Here is a 25,122-nt window from a genome sequence, read left to right on the forward strand (position 1 = left end):
TTCTTGCCATCATGGAGCCCACAGGCTTTTGGGGTAGCCAGAGAGAGAATCCGCCTGACTCAGCCCAGGGCTCAGAAGAGGTGTCTAGAGCGGGGTGACACGTAAGCCGGGGTCTCCCTGTGACTCAACGGAGCTGAAACAGGGGAGGCTGCAGGAACCCTGGGAGTTTGGTGGGGAGGGGCGGTGGCGAGGGAGGGACAACATAGCCAACGCACAGAGTCAAAGTGTCCTTAAGACCAACTCGCCGGACCTTCCATGCCACGGGAATTCCCCACGGCGTCAATGACCCCGCCGGCCCGGCCTCTGTTCCAACCTAAGTAACATCACGCTCAGCACCCTACCCCTACCCTGAGGCCGCTCTTCAAAACGTAGTCAGAAGGAGGACTTTCGTTAGGGTCTGTCAAAGACAACTTCACTCATCTCGGCTCGTTTCTGTAATAACTCAACAGGTGAACTAAAGTGACGTCACCATCAGAGCGAGCACTCCGCCGCTCTCACTGAACAGAAGGCAGAATTCAAAAGGCTCACAGAATGGGGACAACGGCCATCTGTGGAGAGGGCTCCAGGGTCTCCCATGACTTAGAGAATTGCTAGAAAGCTGCCTTTTCCGGCCCAGGAGCTCGACAGAGGAGAACGCAGGATGGCCCCACTGCAGAAGCAGCACACCTTGAGCTCTGAATTCAGTGTCTTGGGCTTTGGGGACCTGGCTGAATTACAAATCTCCCTGTTTGCTCTGTTTCTAAACATGCATCTTGTCACCCTAGCAGGGCACACGACTCTTGCGCTCATCACCCTCTTTGACTCCGCGTACTTCCTCCTTCGCAACCTGTCCACCATTGAAATCGGCTAGATATGGGTCACCGTCCCCAGCATGCTGGCCAGTTTCCTGTCCGGGAGCCAGCGGATGCCCTTCCTGGGCTGAGCCCTGCAAATGCATCTCTTCAGCGCCCTGGGCAGGGCAGAGTGTTTCCTCGTGGCTGCGATGGCCTACGACCGCTTTGTGGCCGTCTGCAAGCCCCTGCGTTACACAGTCATCATAGCCAGGACCCTGTGTCTGCAGATGCTGGGTCTGGCGTGAGTCAGCGGACTTGCGCTCTCCTTCACCCTCCCCACACTGATATCCCTCTTCCCCTTTGGTCAGTCTCGTGAGATCCGTCCTTTCTTCTGTGACATCCCCGCTGTGCTACTCCAGGCCTGCGCGGACGCACGCGGGCCAGTGAGGTCGCGGTCTTCCTCGTCTGCCTGCTCATCCTGTTGGTTCCCTTCCTGCTGACCCTGCTCTCCTGCGGGTTCATTATCGCTGCCGTCCTCAGAATCCACGTGGCTGAGGGCAGGGGCAAGGCCTTCTCCGCCTGTGCTGGGCACCTGCTGGTCTCCCTTCTGCACTACGGCTGCACGACATTCATCTACATGCGCCCCGAGTCATGCTACGCCCCAGAACAGGACAAAACTGTGTCCTTAATCTACACCAGTGTCACTCCCGTGCTCCACCCTATGATCTATAGTCTGAGGAACAAGGAAGTCGAGGGGGCCCTCAAGAGACTCCTGGAGAGCCACGAGCAGACGAGGCCGGCGGCCCAATGCAAGGGGAGGGGGAAGAGGGGCTCCACGTGCCAGAGCCCAGTCGGTCATGTCCGTGCAGCCCTCGCAGCCCCACGCCTCCTCCTGAGGGCTGTGCTGTGGTTCTGCGGGCGCCTGGACCTTACCGGTAACCCCCTTTCCCGCCGTCACACGTGGAACAAACCGTGACGCTTTCCGAGATGGAGCAGCTCTGGGGGGTCAGTGAACGTTTCACGGCCCCTTCACGGACAATGACACCCAGACTCTGGAGCACCGTCAGACACTTCTCCGGCCAAAGAGCTAGAAGTACAAGGAGCGAGCTCCCAAGTCCAAATGAGGTAAAGGCAAGGGGGCAAAGGCAGAGCCAGCCCAGGGGCTGTACCCCACTCCACCCTCCTCCTGCGCGCCCTCCTCTCCGCCGTGTTTCCCGACCTACCCCGCTTCCAGCCTCTGGGCCAGCTGGCCCCTCCTCATGGTGCCATGGGTTCCAGGACCGCTCACTCCTGGCGGCCTTGGGGAGTGCCCGTGCGCTCACTCATTACCTGGGGCTGAAGTGCTTTGCTCTCTCCCTGACTGGCCGAGAGGCTCCTTGAAGGCAAGAACTGTGATTAACCTGCCGCCCCGGCACCAGGCACATAACAGTTGTTCAATCAGCACTAATCGGACGCTGACCACCACCCCCGCCCGCCCGCCCGCCCCCCCCGCCCCCCGCCGCCGCCGTGAGCTCTGGCATAGGAACAGCTTCAGACCCTGGCTGCTAATGGAAGGGAAGCCTTCAACATCCTGCTGAGCCTCCGAGATTCAGGGACTCAGGTCCGGCATTATGATCCCAAGGAAGTGTTTGCTGACCCCACGTCCACCCCACAGGCTGGGCAAGGTGCCCTGGATCCCTGCATCCTAGCACTTAGCAGCAAATAATTCTTGAATGAGTGAATGAGCACCTTGTGGGTACCAGGCACTGCCCATGGCACTGGGGATACGACAAAGCATAAGGCACAAAAGAGCTCACAAATGAGGCTGGCGAGTTGAGCACCTTATTTAAAAGACTAAAATAAAACGAATTATTTAGAAAATATACAATGGTTACGAGCTCTTCTTTCATAGGCAGGAGTCATTCACCCAGCACCAAGCCTAGAACACCCACATGCTGTTTAAAAGGGTCAGGAAGGAAAGGGTCTGGGTCCTTGATGACCCTTCATTGGAAAACTCAACCACAACCATCATCACCTCCCTCTAGCCTTCGTGTTTGGTCAACAGTACACTTCCTCATAGTTCAAACCCCCAAAACCTTCCTCACCAAACCCCAACCTTGCCTACTCTCCTCAATTCATGTCTCCTACCACCTCCCTCATCATTCCTAGACGATGACCCCACCTCCTGCCACAGAGGGGCCCTCAGAGCCACCAGAGGGGCACTCCTCAATGGGAGTGGCAGACCTTGGAGGGCAGGAACCATGTGGGTAATTTTCCCTCGTGTCCAGCCCTACTTGCTCTCTGGCCTGCGCCCTCAGACCTAGGAAAGGGCAGAGCCTGGAGGGGCAGGAGGCGGTGCCATCATGAGGTCCTGGCAGGGAACCCAGATGGCGACTCCAGGTTGATCAAAGTGAAGGTGGGGTGATCGCTAGCTTCAGCGTATGTGGAGAGAGAACTGACGTGAAAGTCAGAGAGACAGCGACCGAAACACCAGTAGCCGCTTGTTGCCGACCACATCCCGTTGCAACCCTACGCGGGCCCTGTGCTTCAGGGCCATGCGATACCCTTACGAGAGGGGTGCACGGGCACCCCTGTATTTGGACAAGCTTCGAGGGGTGCCTCTTCTTTTATCTCTTCAAGAGATATTATTTTCACTACTCTCACCCCTAAACCCTTCCCTATTTTCAAAATAAACTAGTGAAACGTTGACAAGTGTTGAAGCCGGGTGAAAGGTAGGCGGATTTTTAAAAACACTATCCTCTCTCCTTGTGCGTACATGTGAAATGTCCACAATAAAGACGCTAGAAAAGTCAAGGTACTGACCGGTCTCCCACCCTCGGCATTTATCTAAACTTCGCTCTTCCTTTAAGGCACAGCTCAGATGCCTCTGAGCCCCCGACCCCTTTTTAATGACCGCCTCGGTCGAGTTCGCACTTAAGGCAAGGGAATGCTGCTGACAGGAGAGCAGCCTCGGGTTCCCATCCACCACGGCCTTGCCGTGTGTGCACAGCACCGACCCACGTGTTCCTGTGCACGTGTGCACCCACACAAACGTGCACACACACAAGGCCCTGGGTGGGCAGGGGTGCAGAGACAGGGGGGTCCATCACTCCCAGGCAGTGGGGTGGGAGTCTGGCGCCACAGGGGGCCCCAGGGAGGAGGGAGACCCTCTCCTGGGTGCCGTGGGACAGGACGTGGGTCTGTGTGGTTGGGGCGTGATCCTGGGTGACATGACGATAACCCACTGACCTGCCCAGGGAGGAGGGGTTCCCAGAGAGCAGGCGCACAGCAGTCTGTCAGGTAAGAGATGACGCCCCCTTGGCTAAGAAATAGAGATCTATGTCTAGACCCTATGTACCCACGCACACATGCACTCAAGCTCACACAACTGCTATTGGTGGCAATTGGCTCAGGAACTGAAGGTTCCCTTGCTGGCTGGCTCTCTAAGCTTCTAGAGTAGGGACGGGGAGAGGGGTCTAGCCCAGCTGAAATATTCGCCTTGGTTCTGCTGCCCCCCCCCCGCCTGCCCCCTCTGCTCTCCAGTCCCCCTGTTCCCCGAGCTGCCACTGCTGCCCCTGGGGTGAGGGGCCACCCAAGGGTGTGCTGGGCAGAGCCTGGAGAGAGGCAGGCAGGGCCTGGTGGGGTCGGGTGAGACGTGACGGTAGCGGGCACTGGAGGGCGGGCGGCAGGGCTTGGGAAGCAGCGTGGGCACCAGCTTGGTTAAGGGGGGTGGGGGAGGCATCTATTTTGGGTGGGTTGTGATATTTTTGGCATTTTATTAAAAATGGAAAAAGTTATTTTAGTTATAAGCACTCTGGTGCTTCCTCCCCTCCCCCCCACAGGCAGACCCCCATAGGTGTCAGGGAAAGGCAAGCCCCCTGGGGGGGTGGGGGGCTAGAGCAGGGGCTGCTATGGCTATGAGAGGGTGAGCTGGTGATGTGAGCCGGGGCACCTGTCACATGACGCTCTCCACCACCACCACCTTGCTGCTCTCAGACACCGGGGTCAGGGTGGTCAGGCCCCTGACATCCGAGTCCTGAGCTCTGTACTCCAAGTGGTGGAGGCCCCAGACGGGCTGCGTCAGGTGCTGCCGGCGCTGCGGGAGAGAGGGACACGTTGGGTCCCTGGGGAGGGGCACCTGCTTGTCCCTGGCCTCTCTCCACTTCCTGCCACCTGCCACCAACTTGGGGCCCGGGGCCGCGCCCCTCCTGAGCAGGCCCCGCTCCCTACGCTAGGGAAATAGGGGTTCAGTGGAGGGCCGAGTGGCTGCTAGAACAGAGGCCAGGGACAGGCCTCTCCTCCGCCGCCACCACCTGAGCGAGGCCCTGGAGGGCCAACTCTCCTCCCGTACACCCCCCTCCGAGCTGGCCCAGAGGCTCTGGCACAACGGTCTGTCCCTCCTGGCGGGTGGGAGAAGGGGCAGGGCGCTCTGGAGGTCACGTCTCCACCCAACGGGAGGGAGGGATGGTGTGCGGGAGACGGGGCGCGGGGAACTGACCTCAGCCACGGTCCCCTTGGCCCTGAGGAGGCAGCCCAGGAGGTGGAGGGGCACACCCAGCATGGAGGAGAGCGCGAAGCCCCAGCCCATGGCCTCGCCCCACCACGGGTACACGTAGGTGTTGTTGTAGACCAGCGGCTTGTAGTAGACCGTGTTGAAGATGAAGACGCCCTGCGGGCGAGAAGCCTCGCGCTCAGCCGGCAGCCACCATTGCGAGCCCTCAGTGTCCCTCGCTCTGCCCAGCCTCCCCCGGCCCTTACCATGCACACCAGCGGGGTGAAGAAAGACCAGCACCATTTCATCCAGGGGCAAGGTCGGTACCCGATCATGCAGGCCACGTCGTCCATGAAGCGGTCGGCTCCTGGGGTCACGTGAGGCCAGAGGGCCAGGGCTAGAGACGCACCACCCCTGACCGCACCGCACCCCCGGCTTGCCTGTCGGCCCAGACCTACCGTACACCCAGGCGATCACCACGCACTCCCAGAAGGCCTGCCAGAGCAGGGTGGTGCCGCTGGCTGAGTAGTAGTCAAACAGCTGGAAGACATACATCCCGCCCTGGGGATGGAGCCAGGTCAGGGAAGGTGGCAGCCGGCAGCCTGAGGCCAGGGGCATTCCTCACTCTGTCCCCACTCACATCAGTCACCACGGAGAGATCAATGACAAAGCAAAGGGTACAGCAGAGGACCACGGAGATCTCTCTTTGGAAACGGAAGTAATAGGAGGCCGGGAGGAGGTCCAGCAGGCCGGTGATGAAGACTTCCACACCTACAAACTGTGGCCGGGCAACTCAGGCTGTGCCCCTCCCCACCACCTGCCATCTCCCGTCGCCCAGTGTGCCCTCTGCTCGCCAGCACCCCTCCGCCCCACCGCCCAGCCCCCTCTCTTGCGTCCCCCCTCTCAAACCTGGCTGTCAAGGCCAAGCAGCAGCAGCATGAAGAAGAACAGAGCAGCCCAGAGCGGGGCCACAGGCATCAGCGTGACGGCCCGGGGATAGGCGATGAAAGCCAGGCCAGGCCCTGAGGGGGAAGGGGCAAGGTGTGGACACCTGGAGCCCCCCCCACCCACGTCCTGTCCCCCTCCACCCTGCGCCACGGTACCAGAGAAGTGGACGATGCCAGGGCACCCTGTGGCCAAGGGCCTTTCGACTTCTGTCAAGACACTGCCGGGCCACTCGAGCCCTCGTGTGTGTGTGTGTGTGTGTGTGGGTGTGCGCGCGCGTGTGCGCGCCATACCAGGGGCTGGAAGGTTCCCGCGAGCCCTTGGTAGACCTGTACCCATGAGAGTGGCGTGTCTGGCTCAGCCTTCTGTACCTGGGTTCCGGCAGCTACTGTGGTCGCAGATCACCACTGACCCAGAAAAGGCCGACCTTTCCCTCTACAACACTCAGGCAAGTGTGAGGGCCTACCCCGAGGCCCCTGGATACAGACGGATGGGGCGCGGGGCTCCACGTGGCCTGGCCTGAGGTGGCTGGACAGCTGTGCCTCGCAGCTGCTCAGCCAGGCCTCCTGGCCCAGAGTGATGGGACAAATTGAGTTTGAATTGTTCTCATTTCTCAGAACGTCATTCTGTGTGCGTTCGCGTACACGGTCCGTTACGACAACAGCTGCCGCTGCTCCGGAGGCCGGGCTGGGGCTTGGGGCGTCTTTACCTGATTCCGCCACCTTGGAGATGTGCACGCCCTGCTCTGTGGCCATGAAGCCCAGGATGGAGAAGACCACGAAGCCAGCAAAGAAGCTGGTCCCGCTGTTGATGAGTGCGAGGATGATGGCATCCCTGGGGGCAGAGGGGACCGTGTGGGCTGGTGAGACTGCCTGCTGCCCACGGGCAGGCAGGGCAGGGGTGGCAGGGCTGTAGTGCCTACTTGTAGCAGTTGTTGTTGAAGCGATTGTAGCCGCCCAGGGCCGTGAGGGCCCCCAGGCCAATGGCGTAAGCAAAGAAAATCTGGGTCCCGGCATCTATCCATACCTGGAGATGAGCGAGGGTAGAGCAGGTGTGAGGAGCCACGGCGAGCACAGGTAAGCTGCAGAGGGAGGGAGAGGCAGGGCCCTCCCCTGGCAGGGAGCGAGGCCGCAGCCCGCAGGCAGGTCCCACGCCTCCCGTGCCGACTCCAGGTCCTGGTCTGCAGAGAGGCGGGGGTCCTTGGTGCCGGGGATTAGAACTCAGCTAGCCAGAGACAGAGGCAAGATCAAGACGACAGCAAAGGCCTCTGCCTCCCACGCAAGCAGCGCCAAGCGGCTGCTCTGCGGACCCTGCTGGAACGCTCCCGCCCTCCAGAGACCTGGCCGTGTCCCGCGTGTCCCGCAACCACCGGCAGGCTGTCGTATTGTGTGTCTGTTCACACAGTTGTCCCCACAACCTGACAGGGAGCCCCTGAGGGAGGGATGGGTCCACGCTCCCCGCTGGGTCCCCGAGGGCAGACAGGCAGGTGAGAGAGACAGACCGAGAAGGTCAAAAGCTGACGCAGAACCAGAACCGAGAGAAACTGGAAGGGAGGGAAGGCGAGCCAGGGAAGGCGAGCCAGGGATGCCCCCCACCCCAGGGAAGGGGCAGCCACTGCCGGGCCCACTCCACCTCCACTCGGGAGGGAAGGCTGCCGGGCCTGGAGGCGCAGGGTGGAGAGGACTCTCCAGCCAGGGGGTGGGGATCAAGTGGTCCGGACTGAAGTCCCTGCCCCTCCTCGGGCTCTGGCCCTGGTGCCGTCTCCTCCCGTGGCAGCAGTGGTTGCTGGCAGACACCCACACCCCACAGGCAGTGCTGACACCGGGCTTGCCGTCACCCCGGCTGTACCTTTTCTGTTGACTTGACTCCTCTCAAGACAAAGACGTAGACCAGCACTCAGCAGGCCAGCAGACACAGGGTCACCTCCCAGCTGAGGGTCCCCGGAACCTCTAGGGCCCCGGAGAGCCTCAAGACTTTGTTCCTGGGGGAGGGAATGCCAATGAGGGCTGTGCCAGCAAAGGGCCAGGAGACTGCCGGTGGTCCTGGGGTGGCGCCCCCAGCCCCTCCTCCCCTCCCCTCCCACCTCCACCCCCCCACCGCCACAGCCCTTCCGGCCGGCCGGTCTCCCCCATGCACCTGGCCAGCCCGGGCCAAGCCTGCAGCCTGAAGTCGCTGCAGTCTTTGGCCCTGGAGCCTTGGAACCCCTGGCGGCCCAGCCCCACGCCGTCCCCAGCGGGCCCAGCAGCAGCCCCACGCTTCCCTCCCCAGGCAGGCAGGCACCGCCCGCTCTGCATCCCTGGTCTCATTCCCGCAGGGCTGGGCCCCGACACACTCACGCATGCACAAGAACACACATGCAGACTCGAGCTACGTGTGGGAGACCAGAAGGCTGGCCGGGCCTGGCCCACAGGTGCCCGACTCCCTTCCAGACCTCGATGACAGGGACCTGCGTACAGCAGGCTGGTCACACGTGAACTTGGCCAGGCTGGCACTGACACAGACTTCGAAGTGCACGGGGCTCGCCTGGGGTTTGCAGGCTTGGCAGGGAAACTTACGTTCTCAGAGGCCTTAGGAGGTGGGGCGGGGCTCTGTTTGCACATGCGCACTGGGGAGCTCCAGCCACACTACTGCGAGGAGCGTCACCTGGAGGCCTCATGGCTAAGCCGCTCACGGGGAGCCTGGGCCCGTGGTAGGCCAGTTAGAGGGACCGGAAGATGTAGGTTTCAGTCTGCGCAGGCTCATTGGGGTTACACAGCTCTCTGCGGTGAGGAGCTTCGTAAGGGGGCGACCATTGGCTGGAGAGACTGCAGGCTCTGTTCGGTGGGAACCAATCACGAGTCAGGAGGCGTTACCAAGGGTCTGTTTGCGCAGGCGCTCTGGGAATCCCCACCTCAAGGGCCATTAGACGGTTGGTTTTGTGAGGGACCGTTTTTTCCTTCCCCCGCTCGTAGGGAGAGTGGAAGCGCTTCTAGATGGAGTCTGAGGCAGATGGTGAAGGAGCCGTGAGGGCAGCAGACAAAGGCGCAGGTGCCGCGGCCGCTGCAGTGGGAGCAGCACGTGGGCGCCAGGGTGACCCCGGTGACCCGGTTGTTCCTGGCGACCCTGGAAACCCCGGCAACCCTGGCGTCTTAGGACAGGCAGGTGGCGCAGCCGGTGGCCTTGTGCAGATCCAGTGGGCAGCCCACGCAGCAGGGCCACGTGGAGACGCAGGACCCGGGGCCGGAGGTCCGGGTCCGCAGGCGCTACAGTGGTATCCTTTTGCAGGAGCCCCCGTAGGCCCGGCGGCCAGGGGCTGGGCTGCAGGTGGTTTGTGGGGAGGGGCTGCAGGCGGTGGGGCCTGAAGTGTAGAAGGAGGGAACTCTGGGCGGCTGGAGGGTATGGGCCAAGGGTGGTCTGGGCTGACGGGATGGTGGTGGGGCAAACCAACCTGAGGGAAACCAGAGGGTAGGGGTGGTGATGTCCAGGGTGGCCTCAGTGTATAGGGTGGGAGGTTGTGGACGGCCTAAGGGGTGGTCTGGCGGGGAAGCCGGGATGTGGGGGTGTGAAGGCGGGTCTCAGTGAGGAGGAAGCCTGAGGCACAGGCGAAATCAGTAGTGTTGGTGGTGCCTTAACCATATCTCCTCCAGCACCCTTACTGTGCATTTCCCATCGCGCATGGATGCGGAGATCGCCCACCAGTGGCTGAGTGTATACTTTCTAGTCCCAGAGCCTATTCAGAAGGAGCTCATTGTGGAGGGCCGCGTCCTGTTCATGTGGGTTCTAGAAGGGTCTAGGGAGGGGCTGGTGGCAGGTGGCCAGAGCCAGGCTCAGGCCAGGTGGAGCTGTAAGTGAGGATTAAGCCTAAAGAAGAAGTGTGCTGCTCTGGGATTGTCGGTGTGGGGGGACAGGGAGGGACGTGTGCCTCCCCACGAACTTGAATTTTATTTTTCCCTCCCTTTTAGCCAATTGACTGCTGAAGACTTTGGCCAACTCCGAAGTTCCATCATGTTCTGTGTGGAGCAGCTTTCCTGGGTGGTTCTCATCTTGCAGAACATTTTTACCCAGTTTTTCGTTTAGCGTCAGCAGACCCCAGGGCGCTAACCCTAACTTATGTGTTGTGCCCTTGGTGTCCTTCCCTAGGGCATTGCTTTCTTCAGTGGTCCCCACTTGTTGCGGCCTCGTCTTTTGCCTACACTGGCCTTTGGGCGCTCAGGGTCCACGTTTTTTGTTTGGTGATTAAATGGTAACTGCAGAAAATACAACTGAGCTGCTGTTCTGTGTCTGAGTTTAGCTTTAGCTTCTGCACCTCCTAATATTCTTGCATTTGTGCTCAGGTTGGAGGGGAGGTCTGGAATGCAGCTATTCAAGTAGCACGCCTAATTGAAGACAATGTCAGAAGTGGAACAAAAAGAAAATTGTGTACTGCCATTCAGTGTTAATTTTCGAATGTTTTCTTAGTTCTATAGTTACATTTTTATATTAACGTATAACGCCAGAATACTAAGTAAGAGTTTGTGGCTTACCGACCTTGTTTCAGGTCTGCAAAGAAAAGTGCTGGGGCAGTTGGTTAAGTGTTTGGGGTGAGGTGATAAGCTCCCTCTAAAACAGCTTGCATTCTGCAACCTTGCTAAACTCACTAGTTGATAGTAAAAGCTCTTTTTATAAATCCCATGGGTCTTTCTACATATACAGTCATTTTGTCTGTAAATAAAGGCACATTTACTTCTTCCTTTCCAATCGATGCATTGTAACTGATTTCTGTCATAACGGTTTGGATGTTCCTGCTTCTTTGCATGCCCGGTAAGTTTAGATTGGGTGCTAGGCATTATAAGATTTCCCTTGGGTGCTGGATGTGTTTCTATTCCTGATCTTATTCTTAAGCTTTGTTCTGGGATCCTATTAAGTGACTTGGAAACAGTTTGAACCTCGTGAGTCTTAGTTTTTTGTTTTCTTGTTTGTTTGATTTTTTGCGTTACGAAGGCGTGTCACTGTTGTTACCTCTCCCGTTGCGGAGCACACACTCCAGACGCGCAGGCTCAGCGGCCACGGATCACGGGCCTAGCCGCTCTGCGGCATGTGGGATCCTCCCGGACCGGGGCACGGACCCGTGTCCCCTGAATCGGCAGGCGGACTCTCAACCACTGCGCCACCAGGGAAGCCCCTGTGTCTTAGTTTTTTAAGAGTTGCCTTTTGGGACCAGAGCATTTCTCACTGCAGGATTAATATTTTTTAACATCTTTTTTGGAGGATAATTGCTTTACAATGCTGTGTTATTTTCTGCTTTATAACCAAGTAAATCATTTATACATATACATATGTTCCCATATCTCTTCCCTCTTGCGTCCCCCTCCCTACCACCCTCCCTACCCCACCCCTCTAGGTGGTCACAAAGCACTGAGCTGATCTCCCTGTGCTATGCGGCTGCTTCCCACTAGCTATCTGTTTTACGTTTGGTAGTGTATATATGTGCATGCCACTCTCTCACTTTGTCACAGCTTACCCTTTCCCCTTCCCATATCCTCAAGTCCATTCTCTTGTAGGTCTGTGTCTTTATTCCCGTGTTACCCCTAGGTTCTTCATGACCATTTTTTGTTTCTTAGATTCCATATTTATGTGTTAGCATACTGTATTTGTTTTTCTCTTTCTGACTTACTTCACTCTATATGACAGACTCTAGATCCATCCACCTCACTACAAATAACTCAGTTTCGTTTCTTATATGGCTGAGTAATATTCCATGGTATATATGTGCCACATCTTCTTTGGATTAATTTAATTAACTGAAATCTTCTGTATTTGAGAAGGCTATAGTTAGAAACAAAGTCTCATACACTATCAGAGTGGTGGTAAAATCTATCTGGACACTTGATTGGCATTTCCTCTTAAATATTAAGATATGCATATCCTTTGACCCACCTTTGGGAATCAATCGCAGAAAAACTCTTGTGTATGTGAACAAGGCAGCATTGACCACAGTGTTATTTACAGCATTGTTTGTCATTGTGAAAAATCGGTAGAATGTATATCAACAGGGGAAACGTTCAGTAAATCACAGCAAGTCCGTCCTGGTGGAGTACCATACGGCAATCAGAGCAAAGTAGATAGCTGGGAACTAATATGGAAAGAGATGAAAGCAAATTGCAGAATTCTGGGTATGGCATATTCCTGTTTTTGAATACATTCTGACTATATGACCATGTGGGGAAAGGCAGAGTCACCACCTGGAATGAGCCACCCTGCTTTCAATATCATCACTGGGCATTAGGGAAGAAAGCTTTCACTATTTAGATTTTAGATTTCCATGTTGTTTAAATATTTTCATAAGGAATTATTAGTTTTGAAATGATATTCCTTTGGAAAACGATAGTCTGCTCCATTTTATTCCCTTTAAAACCACTTACTTTACAAACTTTAGTTCAGCAAAGGTCTGTGTGGAGAGTGTCTGTGTCTGCTGCTTCTCTCATTCCTCCTCTGGGGCAATAGTTTAAACCACGAGGAAATGAATAGGTCGTACTTGAAGCCAGTGGTTCTCTCAAACAGAGCCACAAGAAAGCAGGGGCGGGACTATTTAAAGCATTGCTGGGGGAGCTTCCCTGTGGGCGCAGTGGTTAAGAATCCGCCTGCCAGTGCAGGGGACGCGGGTTCGAGCCCTGGTCTGGGAATGTCCCACAGGCCGTGGAGCAGCTGGGCCCACGCACCACAAATACTGAGGCTGGGCTCTAGAGCCTGCGAGCCACAACTACTGAGCCCACGCGCCACAACTACTGAAGCCTGTGCACCTAGAGCCTGTGCTCCGCAACAAGAGAAGCCACCGCAATGAGAAGCCTGCACACCGCAACGAAGAATAGCCCCCGACAACCGCAACCAGAGAAAGCCCGCGCACATCAATGGAGACCCAACGCAGCAAAAGAAAAAAAAGTCTGCAAATAATAAATGCTAGAGAGGGTGTGGAGAAAAAGGAAGCCTCCTACACTGTTGGTGGGCATTTAAATTGGTACAGCCACTATGGAGAACAGTATGGAGGTTCCTTAAAAAACTAAAAATCGAACTACCATATGATCCAGCAATCCCACTCCTGGGCATATGTCCAGGCAAAACTATGATTCAATAAGATACACGCACCCCTATGTTCAGAGCAGCACTGTTCACAGTAGCCAAGACATGGAAACAACCTAAATGCCCATTGACAGATAAACAGATGTAGAAGATGTGGGAATATATACAATGGAATATTACTCAGCCATAAAAAATGAAACAGTGCCATTTGCAGCAACATGGAAGGACCTACAGATTAGGATACTAAGTGAAGTAACACAGAGAAAGACAAATATCATATGATATCAGTTATATGTGGAGTCTTTAAAAATACGATATAAATGAACTTATTTAGAAAACGGAAATGGACTCACAGCCATAAAAAACAAACTTATGGTTACCAAAGAGGATAGCAGAGGGAGAGGGGGAGAGATAAGTTAGGAGTTTGGGATTAACACATACACACTACTATATATAAAATAGATAAACAACAAGGACCTACTCTATAGCACAGGGAACTATATTCAATATCTTGTAATAACCTATAGTGGAAAAGAATCTGAAAAAGAATATATATATATATATAAAACAATATGTGTGTTTGTGTGTGTGTAATGGAATCACTTTGCTATACACCTGAAACTAAGACAACACTGTAAACGAACTGTACTTCAATTTTTTAAATGGTTAAAAAAAATTTAATGAAATAAAATCATTTCTGCTTTACATAAAGGTGCATTCTTAGAAAGTTAAAATTTCTCATAGGGGGCTTCCCTGGTGACACAGTGGTTGAGAGTCCCCCTGCCAATGCAGGGGACACCGGTTCGAGTCCTGGTATGGGAAGATCCCACAAGCCGCGGAACAACTAAGCCCGTGTGCCACAACTGCTGAGCCTGCGCTCTAGAGCTCACGAGCCACAAGTACTGAGCCCACGCACCTAGAGCCCATGCTCTGCAACAAGAGAAGCCACCGCAATAAGCCCGTGCACCGCAACGAAGAGTGGTCCCTGCTTGCGCCAAGTGCAGTAACAAAGACCAAAGGCAGCCAAAAATACATAAATAAATAAATAAAAGTTTTTTCTCATAATGTGTCTGCACTAACCACTAGGAGCAGTTTTATGTGTATTCGTCCAGATTTTTTCCTAGGATATGCTAACCTGCATTTACAATATTTTTTGACATTAATAAGATCATATCAAGTACCAATTTGGCTGTTTATAATTCTTATTCCATGAATGCCATGTTCTTCTCATTTGTACAATTCTCTATTGGATTGTTTGTCTTTTATGTACTGATTTCTAAGAGTCCCGTCCAGCCTGTCTCCTCCATGCACCTGGCCAGCCCGGGCCAAGCCTGCAGCCTGAAGCCCCTGCAGTCTGTGTCCCTGGAGCCTTGGAGCCCCTGGCGGCCCGGCCCCACGCCGTCCCCAGCGGGCCCAGCAGCAGCCCCACGCTTCCCTCCCCAGGCGGGCAGGCACCGCCCGCTCTGCATCCCTGGCCTCATCCCCGAAAGGGCTGGGCCCCGACACACGCACGCGTGCACACGAACACACATGCAGACTCGAGCTACGTGTGGGAGACCAGAGGGATGGCCGGGCCTGGCCCACAGGTGCCCGACTCCCTTCCAGACCTCGATGACAGGGACCTGCGCTCAGCAGGCTGGTCACACGTGAAGTTGGCCAGGCTGGCACTGACACAGACTTCGAAGTGCACGGGGCTCGCCTGGGGTTTGCAGGCTTGGCAGGGAAACTTACGTTCTCAGAGGCCTTAGGAGGTGGGGCGGGGCTCTGTTTGCACATGCGCACTGGGGAGCTCCAGCCACACTACTGCGAGGAGCGTCACGTGGAGGCCTCATGGCTAAGCCGCTCACGGGGAGCCTGGGCCCGAGGTAGGCCGGTTAGAGGGACCGGAAGATGTGGGTTTCTGTCTGCCAAGGCTCTTTGGGGTTACAAAGCTCTCTGCGGTGAGAAGCTTCGTAAGGGGGCGACCATTGGCTGGAGAGCCTGCAGGCTCTGTCGTGGGAACCAATCACGAGTCAGGAGGCATTACCAAGGGTCTGTTTGCGCAGGCGCTCTGGGAATCCCCACCTGAGTGGCCGTTAGAAGGTCGGTTTTGTGAGGGACCGTTTTTTTCTTCCCCCGCTCGTAGGGAGGGTGGAAGCGGTTCTAGATGGAGTCTGAGGCAGATGGTGAAGGAGCCGTGAGGGCAGCAGACGAAGGCGCAGGTGCTGCGGCCGCTGCAGTGGGAGCAGCACGTGGTGGCCAGGGTGACCCCGGTGACCCGGTTGATCCGGGCGACCCTGGAAACCCTGGCAACCCTGGTGTCGCAGGAGAGGCAGGTGGCGCAGCCGGTGGCCTTGTGCAGATCCAGTGGGCAGCCCACGCAGCAGGGCCACGTGGAGACGCAGGACCCGGGGCCGGAGGTCCGGGTCCGCAGGCGCTACAGTGGTATCCTTTTGCAGGAGCCCCGGTAGGCCGGGCGGCCAGGGTCTGGGCTGCAGGTGGTTTGTGGGGAGGGGCTGCAGGCGGTGGGGCCTGAAGTGTAGAAGGAGGGAACTCTGGGCGGCTGGAGGGTATGGGCCAAGGGTGGTCTGGGCTGACGGGATGGTGGTGGGGCAAACCAACCTGAGGGAAACCAGAGGGTAGGGGTGGTGATGTCCAGGGTGGCCTCAGTGTATAGGGTGGGAGGTTGTGGACGGCCTAAGGGGTGGTCTGGCGGGGAAGCCGGTGGGTGGGAGGGTGAAGGGCTGGTCTCAGTGAGGAGGAAGCCTGAGGCACAGGCGAAATCAGTAGTGTTGGTGGTGCCTTAACCATATCTCCTCCAGCACACTTACTGTGCATTTCCCATCGCCCATGGACGCAGAGGTCGCCCACCAGTTGCTGAGTGTATACTTTCTAGTCCCAGAGCCCATTCAGAAGGAGCTCATTGTGGAGGGCCGCGTCCTGGTCATGTGGGTTCTAGAGGGGTCAAGGGAGGGGCTGGTGGCAGGTGGCCAGAGCCAGGCTCAGGCCAGGTGGAGCTGTAAGCGAGGGTTAAGCCTAAAGAAGAAGTGTGCTGCTCTGGGATTGTCAGTGTTGGGGGACAGGGAGGGACGTGTGCCTCCTCATACTTGAATTTTATTTTTCCCTGCCTTTTAGCCGATTGACTGCTGAAGACTTTGGCCAACTCCGAAGTTCCATCATGTTCTGTGTGGACCAGCTTTGCTCGGTGGTTCACATCTTGCTGGACATTTTTACCCAGTTTTTCGTTTAGCGTCAGCAGGCCCCAGGGCGCTAACCCTACCTTATGTGTCGTGTCCTTGGCGTCCTTCCCTAGGGCATTGCGTTCTTCAGTGGTCCCCACTTCTTGCGGCCTCGTCTTTTGTCTGTACTGGCCCTTGTGCGCTCAGGGTCCACGTATTTTGTTTGGTGATTAAATGGTAACTGCAGAAAATACAACTGAGCTGCTGTTTTGTGTCTGAGTTTAGCTTTTGCTTCTGCACCTCCTAATATTCTTGCATTTGTGCTCAGGTTGGAGGGGAGGTCTGGGATTCAGCTATTCAAGGAGCACACCTAATTGAAGACAATGTCAGAAGTGGAACAAAAATAAAATTGTGTCCTGCCATTCAGTGTTAATTTTGGAATATTTTCTTAGTTCTATAGTTACATTTTTATATTAACGTATAATGCCAGAATACTAAATAAGTGATTGTGGCTTACCGACCGTGTTTCCGGTCTGCAAAAAAGAGTGCTGGGGCAGTTGGTTAAGTGTTTGGTGTGAGGAGATAAGCTCCCTCTAAGACAGCTTGTATTCTGCAACCTTGCTAAACTCACCAGTTGATAGTAAAAGCTCTTTTTATAAATCCCATGGGCCTTTCTACATATACAGTCATTTTGTCTGTAAATAAAGGCACATTTATTTCTTCCTTCCCAATCGATGCATTGTAACTGATTTCTGTCATAACGGTTTAGATGTTCCTGCTTCTTTGCATGCCCGGTAAGTTTAGATTGGGTGCTAGGCATTATAAGATTTCCCTTGGGTGCTGGATGTGTTTCTATTCCTGAACTTATTCTTAAGCTTTGTTCTGGGAACCTATTAAGTGACTTGGAAACACTTTGAACCTCTTGAGTCTTAGTTTTTTTGATTGTTTGTTTGTTTGTTTTGCGTTACGCGGGCCTCTCACTGTTGTGGCCTCTCCCGTTGCGGAGCACACGCTCCGGACGCGCAGGCTCAGTGGCCATGGCTCACAGGGCAGCCACTCCCCGGCATGTATGATCTTCCCATACCGGGTCCCGAACCTGTGTCCCCTGCATCGGCAGGCGGACTCTCAACCACTGCACCACCAGGGAAGCCCCTGAGTCTTAGTTTTATAAGAGTTTCTTTTTGGGACTAGAGCAGGTCTCACTGTAGGATTAATACATTTTAACATCTTTTTTGAAGTATAATTGCTTTACAATGGTGTGTTAGTTTCTGCTTCATAACCAAGTGAATCAGTTATACATATACATATGTTCCCATATCTCTTCCCTCTTGCGTCCCCCTCCCTCCCACCCTCCCTATCCCACCCCTCTAGGTGGTCACAATGCACTGAGCTGATCTCCGTGTGCTATGTGGCTGCTTCCCACTAGGTATCTGTTATACGTTTGGTAGTGTATATATGTGCATGCCACTCTCTCACTTTGTCACAGCTTATCCTTCCCCCTCCCCATATCCTCAATTCTATTCTCTAGTACGTCTGTGTCTTTATTCCCGTCTTACCCCTAGGTTCTTCATGACCTGTTTTTTTTCCTTAGATTCCATATATATGTTTTAGCAAACCGTATTTGTCTTTCTCTTTCTGACTTACTTCACTCTGTATGACAGAGTCTAGGTCCATCCACCTCACTACAAATAACTCAGTTTCATTTCTTTTTATGGCTGAGTAATATTCCATTGTATATATGTGCCACAACATTTTAGATTAATTTAATTAACTGAAATCTTCTGTGTTTGAGAAGGCTATAGTGAGAAACAAAGACTCATACACTATCAGAGTGGTGGTAAAATCTATCTGGACACTTGATTGGCATTTCCTCTTAAATATTAAGATATGAATATCCTTTGACCCACCTTTGGGAATCTATCACAGAAAAACTCTTGTGTATGTGAACAAGGCAGCATTGACCACAGTGTTAATTACAGCATTGTTTGTCATTGTGAAAATTTGGTGGAATGTACCTCAACAGGGGAAACGTTCAGTAAATCACAGCAAGTCCGTCCTGGTGGAGTACCATACGGCAGTCAGAGCAAAGTAGATAGCTGGGAACTAATATGGAAAGAGATGAAAGCAAATTGCAGAATTCTGGGTATGGCATATTCCTGTTTTTGAATACATTCTGACCATATGACCATGTGGGGAAAGGCAGAGTCACCACCTGGAATGAGCCACCCTGCTTTCCATGTCATCACTGGGCATTAGGGAAGAAAGCTTTCACTATTTAGATTTTAGATTTCCATGTTCTTTAAGTATTTTCCTAAGGAATTATTAGGTTTGAAATGTTTTTCCTTTGGAAAACAATAGTCTGCTCCATTCTTTTCCCTTTAAAAGCACTTACTTAACAAACTTAAATTCAGCAAAGTTCTGTGTGGGAGGATTAGGCAGAGGACACCCCCCTGAAGTGGATGTGGAAGCCCAGAGTCAGGGGATGGGAGCTGATGGGAGGGCCAGTAACAGGGCACATGGTCTATTACGAGAAGAATGTTTTGTAGTCTTGGTTTTTTTTAAAAAAAAAAAAAACATTAGAAATGGATTTTCAATTTGATGAAAAGTCTGCACCACTGTAGAGGACATCTATGGGTTTTGTCACCCAGCATCCGTGTCCCTTCTCTTGGTACTGGTATCCTCATGTCACCCTCGAAAATCTCCCCTTTCTTTTTCTCTCGGCCATTATGCTTCTGATAGAGTTGACGTCACCTCTGATTCCAAGGGTGGGCATGTGGCTCAGGCCTGGCCAATCGGAGCACTGCTTTCCTCTGGCCGCGGTGATCCCATCCAACCAGTGACACTTTTGGGGCTGCAGGGGAGGCAGGCTGGCAATGGACAGAGGGGAAGCTAGAGCAAGAAGACAGATCTCAGAGAACCGAGTCCTGGATCCAGCCATGCTCGAAGACAGGAACTACCTCTGTACATTTCAGTTACACAGACCCAGAAATTCTCCCTTTGGCTTAAGCCAATGTGGATATTTTTGATTGTTTCTGTTCAACTCGGTTCCAAACCCTCCAAGGGGCTCCCTGTCAGAGTTGAAAACAGAGCCTTACGGTGGCCTGAAAAGTCCTACGTGATCCAGCCTGTATCCTCGCTGGCTTCGTCCCTTCCCCTTCCCCTTTCCCCTTGCGTATTTTTTTTTTACATCTTATTGGAGTATAATTGCTTTACAATGATGTGTTAGTTTCTGCTGCATAAGAAAGTGAATCAGTTAGACTTATACATAGGTTCCCATAGCTCTTCCCTCTTGTGTCTCCCTCCCTCCCGCCGGCACGCTGTCTTATTGTGTGTCTGTTCACACAGTTGTCCCCACAACCTGACAGGGAGCCCCTGAGCGAGGGATGTGTCCAGGCTCCCCGCTGGGTCCCCGAGGGCAGACAGGCAGGTGAGAGAGACCGAGAAGGTCAAAAGCTGACTCAGAGCCAGAACAGAGAGGAACTGGAAGGGAGGGAAGGCGAGCCAGGGATGCCCCCCACCCCAGGGAAGGGGCAGCCGCTGCCGGGGACACTCCACCTCCACTCGGGAGGGAAGGCTGCCGGGCCTGGAGGCGCAGGGTGTGGGGAGGACACTCCAGCCAGGGGGTAGGGATCAAGTGGCCCAGAATGAAGTCCCTGCCCCGCCTCGGGCTCTGGCCCTGGTGCCGTCTCCTCCCCTGGCAGCAGTGGTCGCTGGCAGACAGCTACAACCCCCAGGCAGTGCTGCCCCCAGCCCTGGCGTCACCCCGGCTGTACCCTTCCTGTTGTCTTGACCCCCTTCCAGACACAGAAGTAGACCATCACCCAGCAGGCCAGGAGACACAGGGTCACCTCCCAGCTGAGGGCCCCCGGAACCTCCAGGCCCCCGGAGAGCGGCAAGACTTTGTTCCTGGGGGAGGGAAAGCCCATGAGGGCTGTGCCACAAAACGGCCAGGAGACTGGGGGTGGTCCTGGGGTGGTGCCACCCGCCCGCCCGCCGCCCCTCTCCCCCAACTCCACCCCTCCCCCGCCGCCGCAGCCCGTGCGTGCAGCCAGTTTCCCCCATGCACCTGGCCGGCCCGGGCCAAGCCTGCAGCCTGGAGCCGCTGCAGTCTGTGTCCCCGGAGCCTTGGAGCCACTGGCGGCCCAGCCCCATGCCGTCCCCAGCGGACCCAGCAGCAGCCCCCCACCTCCCTCCCCAGCCGGGCAGGCACCGCCCGATACGCATCCCTCGCATCTTCCCCCCAGGGCCTGGCCCCGACACACGCAGTCGTGCCCACGCACACACATGCAGACTCGAGCTACGTGTGGGAGACCAGAGGGCTGGCCGGGCCTGGCCCAGAGGTGCCCGACTCCCTTGCAGAACTCGATGACAGGGACCTGCGTTCAGCACGCTGGTCACACGTGAGGGTGGCTCAGCTGGCCCCAGCACAGACTTTGAGGTGCATGCGGCTCGCCTGGGGTTTGCCGGTTTGCTGGGAAGCAGTCACGTGCCCAGAGGCCTCGCAAGCGTGACATCCGGGGAATGGCGGCGGGGCCTGTTTGCGCAGGCGCCCTGGGAGCCCCAGTGACGTCAGCCGCCTAGGGGCGGAGCTTCCTGTGGGGGCCTCGTTCCCTCAGAAGCTCGTGCTGGGCGTGGAGGGCAGAAGCGAAGCCCGTGGCAGCATGGAGGCCGCAGACCAAGGCGATGGCGGCGGCGTGGCGACAGGTGGTGAAGGCCAGGGCGAGCCAGATGGAGCCAGAGGTGTCGCACAAGAGGTTGGAGGTCCACAGGCCTTGCAGCTGCCGCCTGCTCCTGGGCCGAGAGGAGATGGTTTGCCCGGGGCGGGCAGACGCCGAATATGGCGTCTCCGTCACCCCGCCGTCCCACGGCCTGGTGGCCAACCCGCACCGCACCCAGGTGGACACCCCGCGCCGGGACCAGGTGGACACCCCGCGCCGGGACCAGGTGGACACGCTGAGCAGGGACCAGCTGGACACGCCGCGCCGGGACCAGGTGGACACGCCGCCTCAGGGCTGGGTGGGTTTGTCGGGCCCGTGGGCAGAGGATCCGGAAGCCAACTGCTCCAGTTATATTCTGTTTGAGGAGAGGCCGAGGGATGCGCCTTCGGGAGCCAGTGGAAGGGGGAGAAGGGGGTCAGCCCGGGGATGTGGAGGGGTGGGGGAAGGGGGAGCAAGACCGTTGGAGGCGCTGGCCTCGTGGGGGAGGGGTCAGCGGGGCCGGGGAGAGGCGGCGGGGTGGGGGGGGCGCGGGGGGAGACGGCCTGAGGGAGCAGAAGGGGGCGGAGCAGACCTGGAGGGGGCCGAGACAAGTGAGAGCGGCCTGAGGGCACGCAGGCCTGCGGCACAGGCCAGGTCGGGAGCCGGTTCCTTGGCCGTGCCGCCACCGGCTCCTTCCCGGTGCCCCTCCGATGGCCCGTGGAGGCAGAGAGGGCCTGCCAGCCCCGGCGCCACACGCCCAGCGCCACCGAGGGCCGGTGTGGAAGGAGCTCGCAGTGTGCGGCAGCACCCTAGCCGTGTTAGTTCTCCGAGGGGCCCCGGTGGGGGGCGGTGGCAGGTGGCCGGGCTGGTTCTAAGCGTGAATTGGAGACCCCCAGAGGCGGGGTCTGAGGACGTAGACCTGCGCGCCGAGCCTGCCGCGCGCTGAGGGGGCAGAGCATTAGGCTCACAGTTACCACATTTCACTGGGTTTTCTCTTGCTCTCCCTTTTAGCCCAGTGAGTGCTGAGGACCCGGGCTGACTCCAGATTTCCATCACCTCCGGTCTCAACCAGCCTTCTCTGTTGCTGCGGACCATGCAGCACTTTGTGCTCCATGTTTTCACGAAGCCCGGGCCAGGAAAGGGGGCGTAGGACTAACCTAGCGTCTCTTCCTAGGCAGGGCGTCCCTCCCCAGTGCGTTGATTCCTACACTAGTTGCCACTTTATTCTGGGGCCCTAATTGTTTGCTTGCATTGGTCTTGCGCCCGCTTGGCCCTGTTGTTTCCCTGTTGCTGGAGGAGGACGTGCTGAAACGTTTGTTACGGCAGAAAATAAAACTGAACTACTACTCCGTGTCTGAGTGTATTTTCAGGTACTGCGCCTCCACGGTTCCTTGCTTTGTCCTTGGTTTCAAGGGAAGGTTCTGGGCTTCAGGTATTCTAGTAGTACAAGGTAATTGAAGACGGTGTAGGAGTTGGAAGAGAAGTAAAATGCATTATGTCGTGTCATTCAGCGTTAGCTACTATCAGTATTTTGGAATATTTTCTTAGTTTTATACTTTCATTTATATATAGCAAGAAGATAGTGTAATTTTTGCAAGTTCATGGTTAATTTTCTTCCTGAATTATTTTCATTTAACGTATGAGCTTTTTTTTCCCCTAAAATTTCTTCAAAAACACGTACTTGGTTGCATAAAAGAGGTACCATAAGCGTTAACATTTAATACGTTTCCATTTTTCCCTATTATAAGAAACGAGTCAGTGGAATTCTTCTGTGTAAGTATTTGCCTGACTGGTTACGTCCTCAAGGTAGGTTCCAAAGGGTAGATTTGCTGAGGTAAAAATTCACTTTTCTATTGATTTTTTAAGGCTGTTGGTGTACAGTACATGGTTGCTGCTCAGAAAGTGTGCCCTCCCACCAGAATTCTAGTTTGCCCACCACCTTGTACCAGTAGGTCTGATTCCTGCCAACATAAAAAGCTTAGTTTGCAGGAGATCAAACAGCCCAGAAACACTGGAACTGGAACTTTGTGGTCTACTGGCCTTGTTTCAGACGAGTGAAGAAAAGTTTTGGGACAATTAGTTAAGTCTTTGGGGGAGGAGTTAGCCCCCTCTAATGTATAGTGTTTCCTGCAACCTCGCTAAATTCCCTTATAGTTTTAGTAGCTCTTCTGTGAATTACATCATATTTTCTACGTACATGATCAGGTGGTCTGCAGATGAGGTAGTTTTACTTTTTCCGTTCCACTTGGGATGCCTCTTTGTGATTGATTTCTCTCCTAATGGGATTGGATTTTCCTGCTGCTTTCCGTGCCTGGTGATTTTGTATTGGATGCCAGACATTGTGAAATTTTACCTTGGATGCTGGATATTGGTGTTCCCAAACATATTCTTGAGCTTTTCTCTGGGACTCTGTTAAGTTACTTGGAAACAATTTGAGCCTTTCAAGTCTTCCTTTTGGTGAGAACAGGGCAGGTTTCAGTGTAGGAATAATTTAACTAATTAACAACCTCCAATATTTGTTACAAACAAAGACTTTTATACTTTATCAGTTGGAGTGTCAGTAAAGCTATCGGGACATTTATTTGGCATTTTATATTGAAGTTTAAGCTGTTCTTACCCTTTGGCCTACCTTTGGGAATCTTTCAGAGAGAAACTCTTGCATATGCAAACAAGGCAGAATTAACCAGAATGTTAATTATAGCATTGAGTGAAAAAGCTTCAACTGAGTAAAGATTCAGTAAATTACAGTAAGCCCATCCTACTGGAAAGCCGTGTGGCAGTTAGAGAAAGAGCAAGGTAGATAGCTGGGTACTAAGAAAGATTAAAACAAGTTGAGAATCTCTGCGTGGTATATGCTGTGTTCTCTGTATGGTATGTTCTGTTCTCACACTGTGCTGCCACCATGTGAATGTGTGGGGATATGCATAGTAACTACCTAGAGTGAGCCACCTCCACCATCAGGAATGCTCGTCTCCAGACATTAGCATTAGGGAAAGAAACTCCACCTGGTAGGTTTCACACGTACGTATTGTTTAAATATTTTCATCACGTATGTATTCCTTCTGACATAAGTATTTTTATTTTGGGAAAGTACAAATACTGTTCTGTTAGATTAAGGAATAATCTTTCCTAGTCTTGTTCCTTTAAAACATTGGACATTGATTTTGAATTTGATGAAAAGTCTGCACCACTGTAGAGGACATCTATGGGTTTTGTCACCCAGCATCCGTGTCCGTTCTCTTGGTACTGGTATCGTCATGTCACGCTAGAAATTCTCCCCTTTCCTTTTCTCTCGGCCATTATGGATCTGGTAGAGTTGACGTCACCTCTGATTCCAGGGGTGGGCATGTGGCTCAGGCCTGGCCAATCGGAGCACTGCTGTCCTCCGGCCGTGGTGATCCCACCCAACCAGTGACACTTTTGAGGCTGCAGGAGGGCAGAAGGTTAATGGACAGAGGGGAAGCTAGAGCAAGAAGAAGACACATCTCAGAGAACCAAATCCTGGATCCAGCCATGCCTGAAGACAGGAACTACCTCTGTACCTTTCGGTTATACAGACCCAGAAATTCTCCGTTTCGCTTAAGCCAATGGGAATATTTTAGATTGTTTCTGTTCTACTTTTTTTCACTTGCAATAGCAAAGTCTTGACTATTAATGAATTGAGGGATTCATAATTTTATTTAATCATAAATTTATTTTCATAATTATAATCATACTTATTTATAATTGAGGGAATATTTTTGATTGTTTCTGTTCTACTTTTTTTCACTTGCAATAGCAAAGTCCTGACTATTAATGAATTGAGGGAATCATAATTTTATTTATTTAACTACTGTGGTCTGATTACTTGGCCCTCGTTTATTACTTCAAGGGAGAAATAGGCCTCTTTTCTTCTTAAGGGATTAGCTCCTTGCTGATCAACTCATATTGTGGTAGAAAAGGAGACAAATGAGTCAAAGGTGGGGAGGGACTGCAAGGGGCAGCTGGAGGAAAGGGACAAGGAGAAGGACCTTCCCTTTCCAGACAGGGCACCCAAAATTGGC

The 25,122-nt window shown here is 54.3% G+C and overlaps 1 protein-coding gene and 1 pseudogene across 1 annotated transcript; one reads left to right on the plus strand and one right to left on the minus strand.

The window, feature by feature from the left end:
• Window positions 1–640: 640 nt before the first annotated feature.
• Window positions 641–4,336, plus strand: LOC136142323 (olfactory receptor 10V1-like; annotated as a pseudogene).
• Window positions 4,337–4,707: 371 nt separating this feature from the next.
• On the minus strand, window positions 4,708–7,212 carry LOC136141987 (sodium- and chloride-dependent creatine transporter 1-like). The gene is made up of 8 exons (XM_065900110.1): window positions 7,112–7,212; window positions 6,899–7,023; window positions 6,154–6,266; window positions 5,885–6,022; window positions 5,703–5,805; window positions 5,511–5,611; window positions 5,251–5,421; window positions 4,708–4,848 (listed from the first exon to the last, which is right to left on the minus strand). The coding sequence occupies exons 2-8, from the start codon at window positions 6,942–6,944 to the stop codon at window positions 4,708–4,710; spliced, it is 813 nt and encodes a 270-aa protein (XP_065756182.1). The 5' UTR covers window positions 6,945–7,023; window positions 7,112–7,212.
• Between the last annotated feature and the right edge of the window lie 17,910 nt (window positions 7,213–25,122).

The sequence above is a fragment of the Phocoena phocoena genome, chromosome X, assembly GCF_963924675.1.
Source record: "Phocoena phocoena chromosome X, mPhoPho1.1, whole genome shotgun sequence".
Lineage (NCBI taxonomy): Eukaryota > Metazoa > Chordata > Mammalia > Artiodactyla > Phocoenidae > Phocoena > Phocoena phocoena.

Excerpts from the sequence above, each read along its gene's own strand:
- LOC136141987 (XM_065900110.1), bottom strand. The coding sequence starts at position 6,944 with ATGGCCACAGAGCAGGGCGTGCACATCTCCAAGGTGGCGGAATCAG. Across the intron at positions 6,267-6,898 it reads CTCCAAGGTGGCGGAATCAG|GGCCTGGCCTGGCTTTCATC; the intron begins GTAAAGACGCCC and ends CTTCCCCCTCAG. Across the intron at positions 5,422-5,510 it reads TCACCCCGCTGGTGTGCATG|GGCGTCTTCATCTTCAACAC; the intron begins GTAAGGGCCGGG and ends TCTCGCCCGCAG.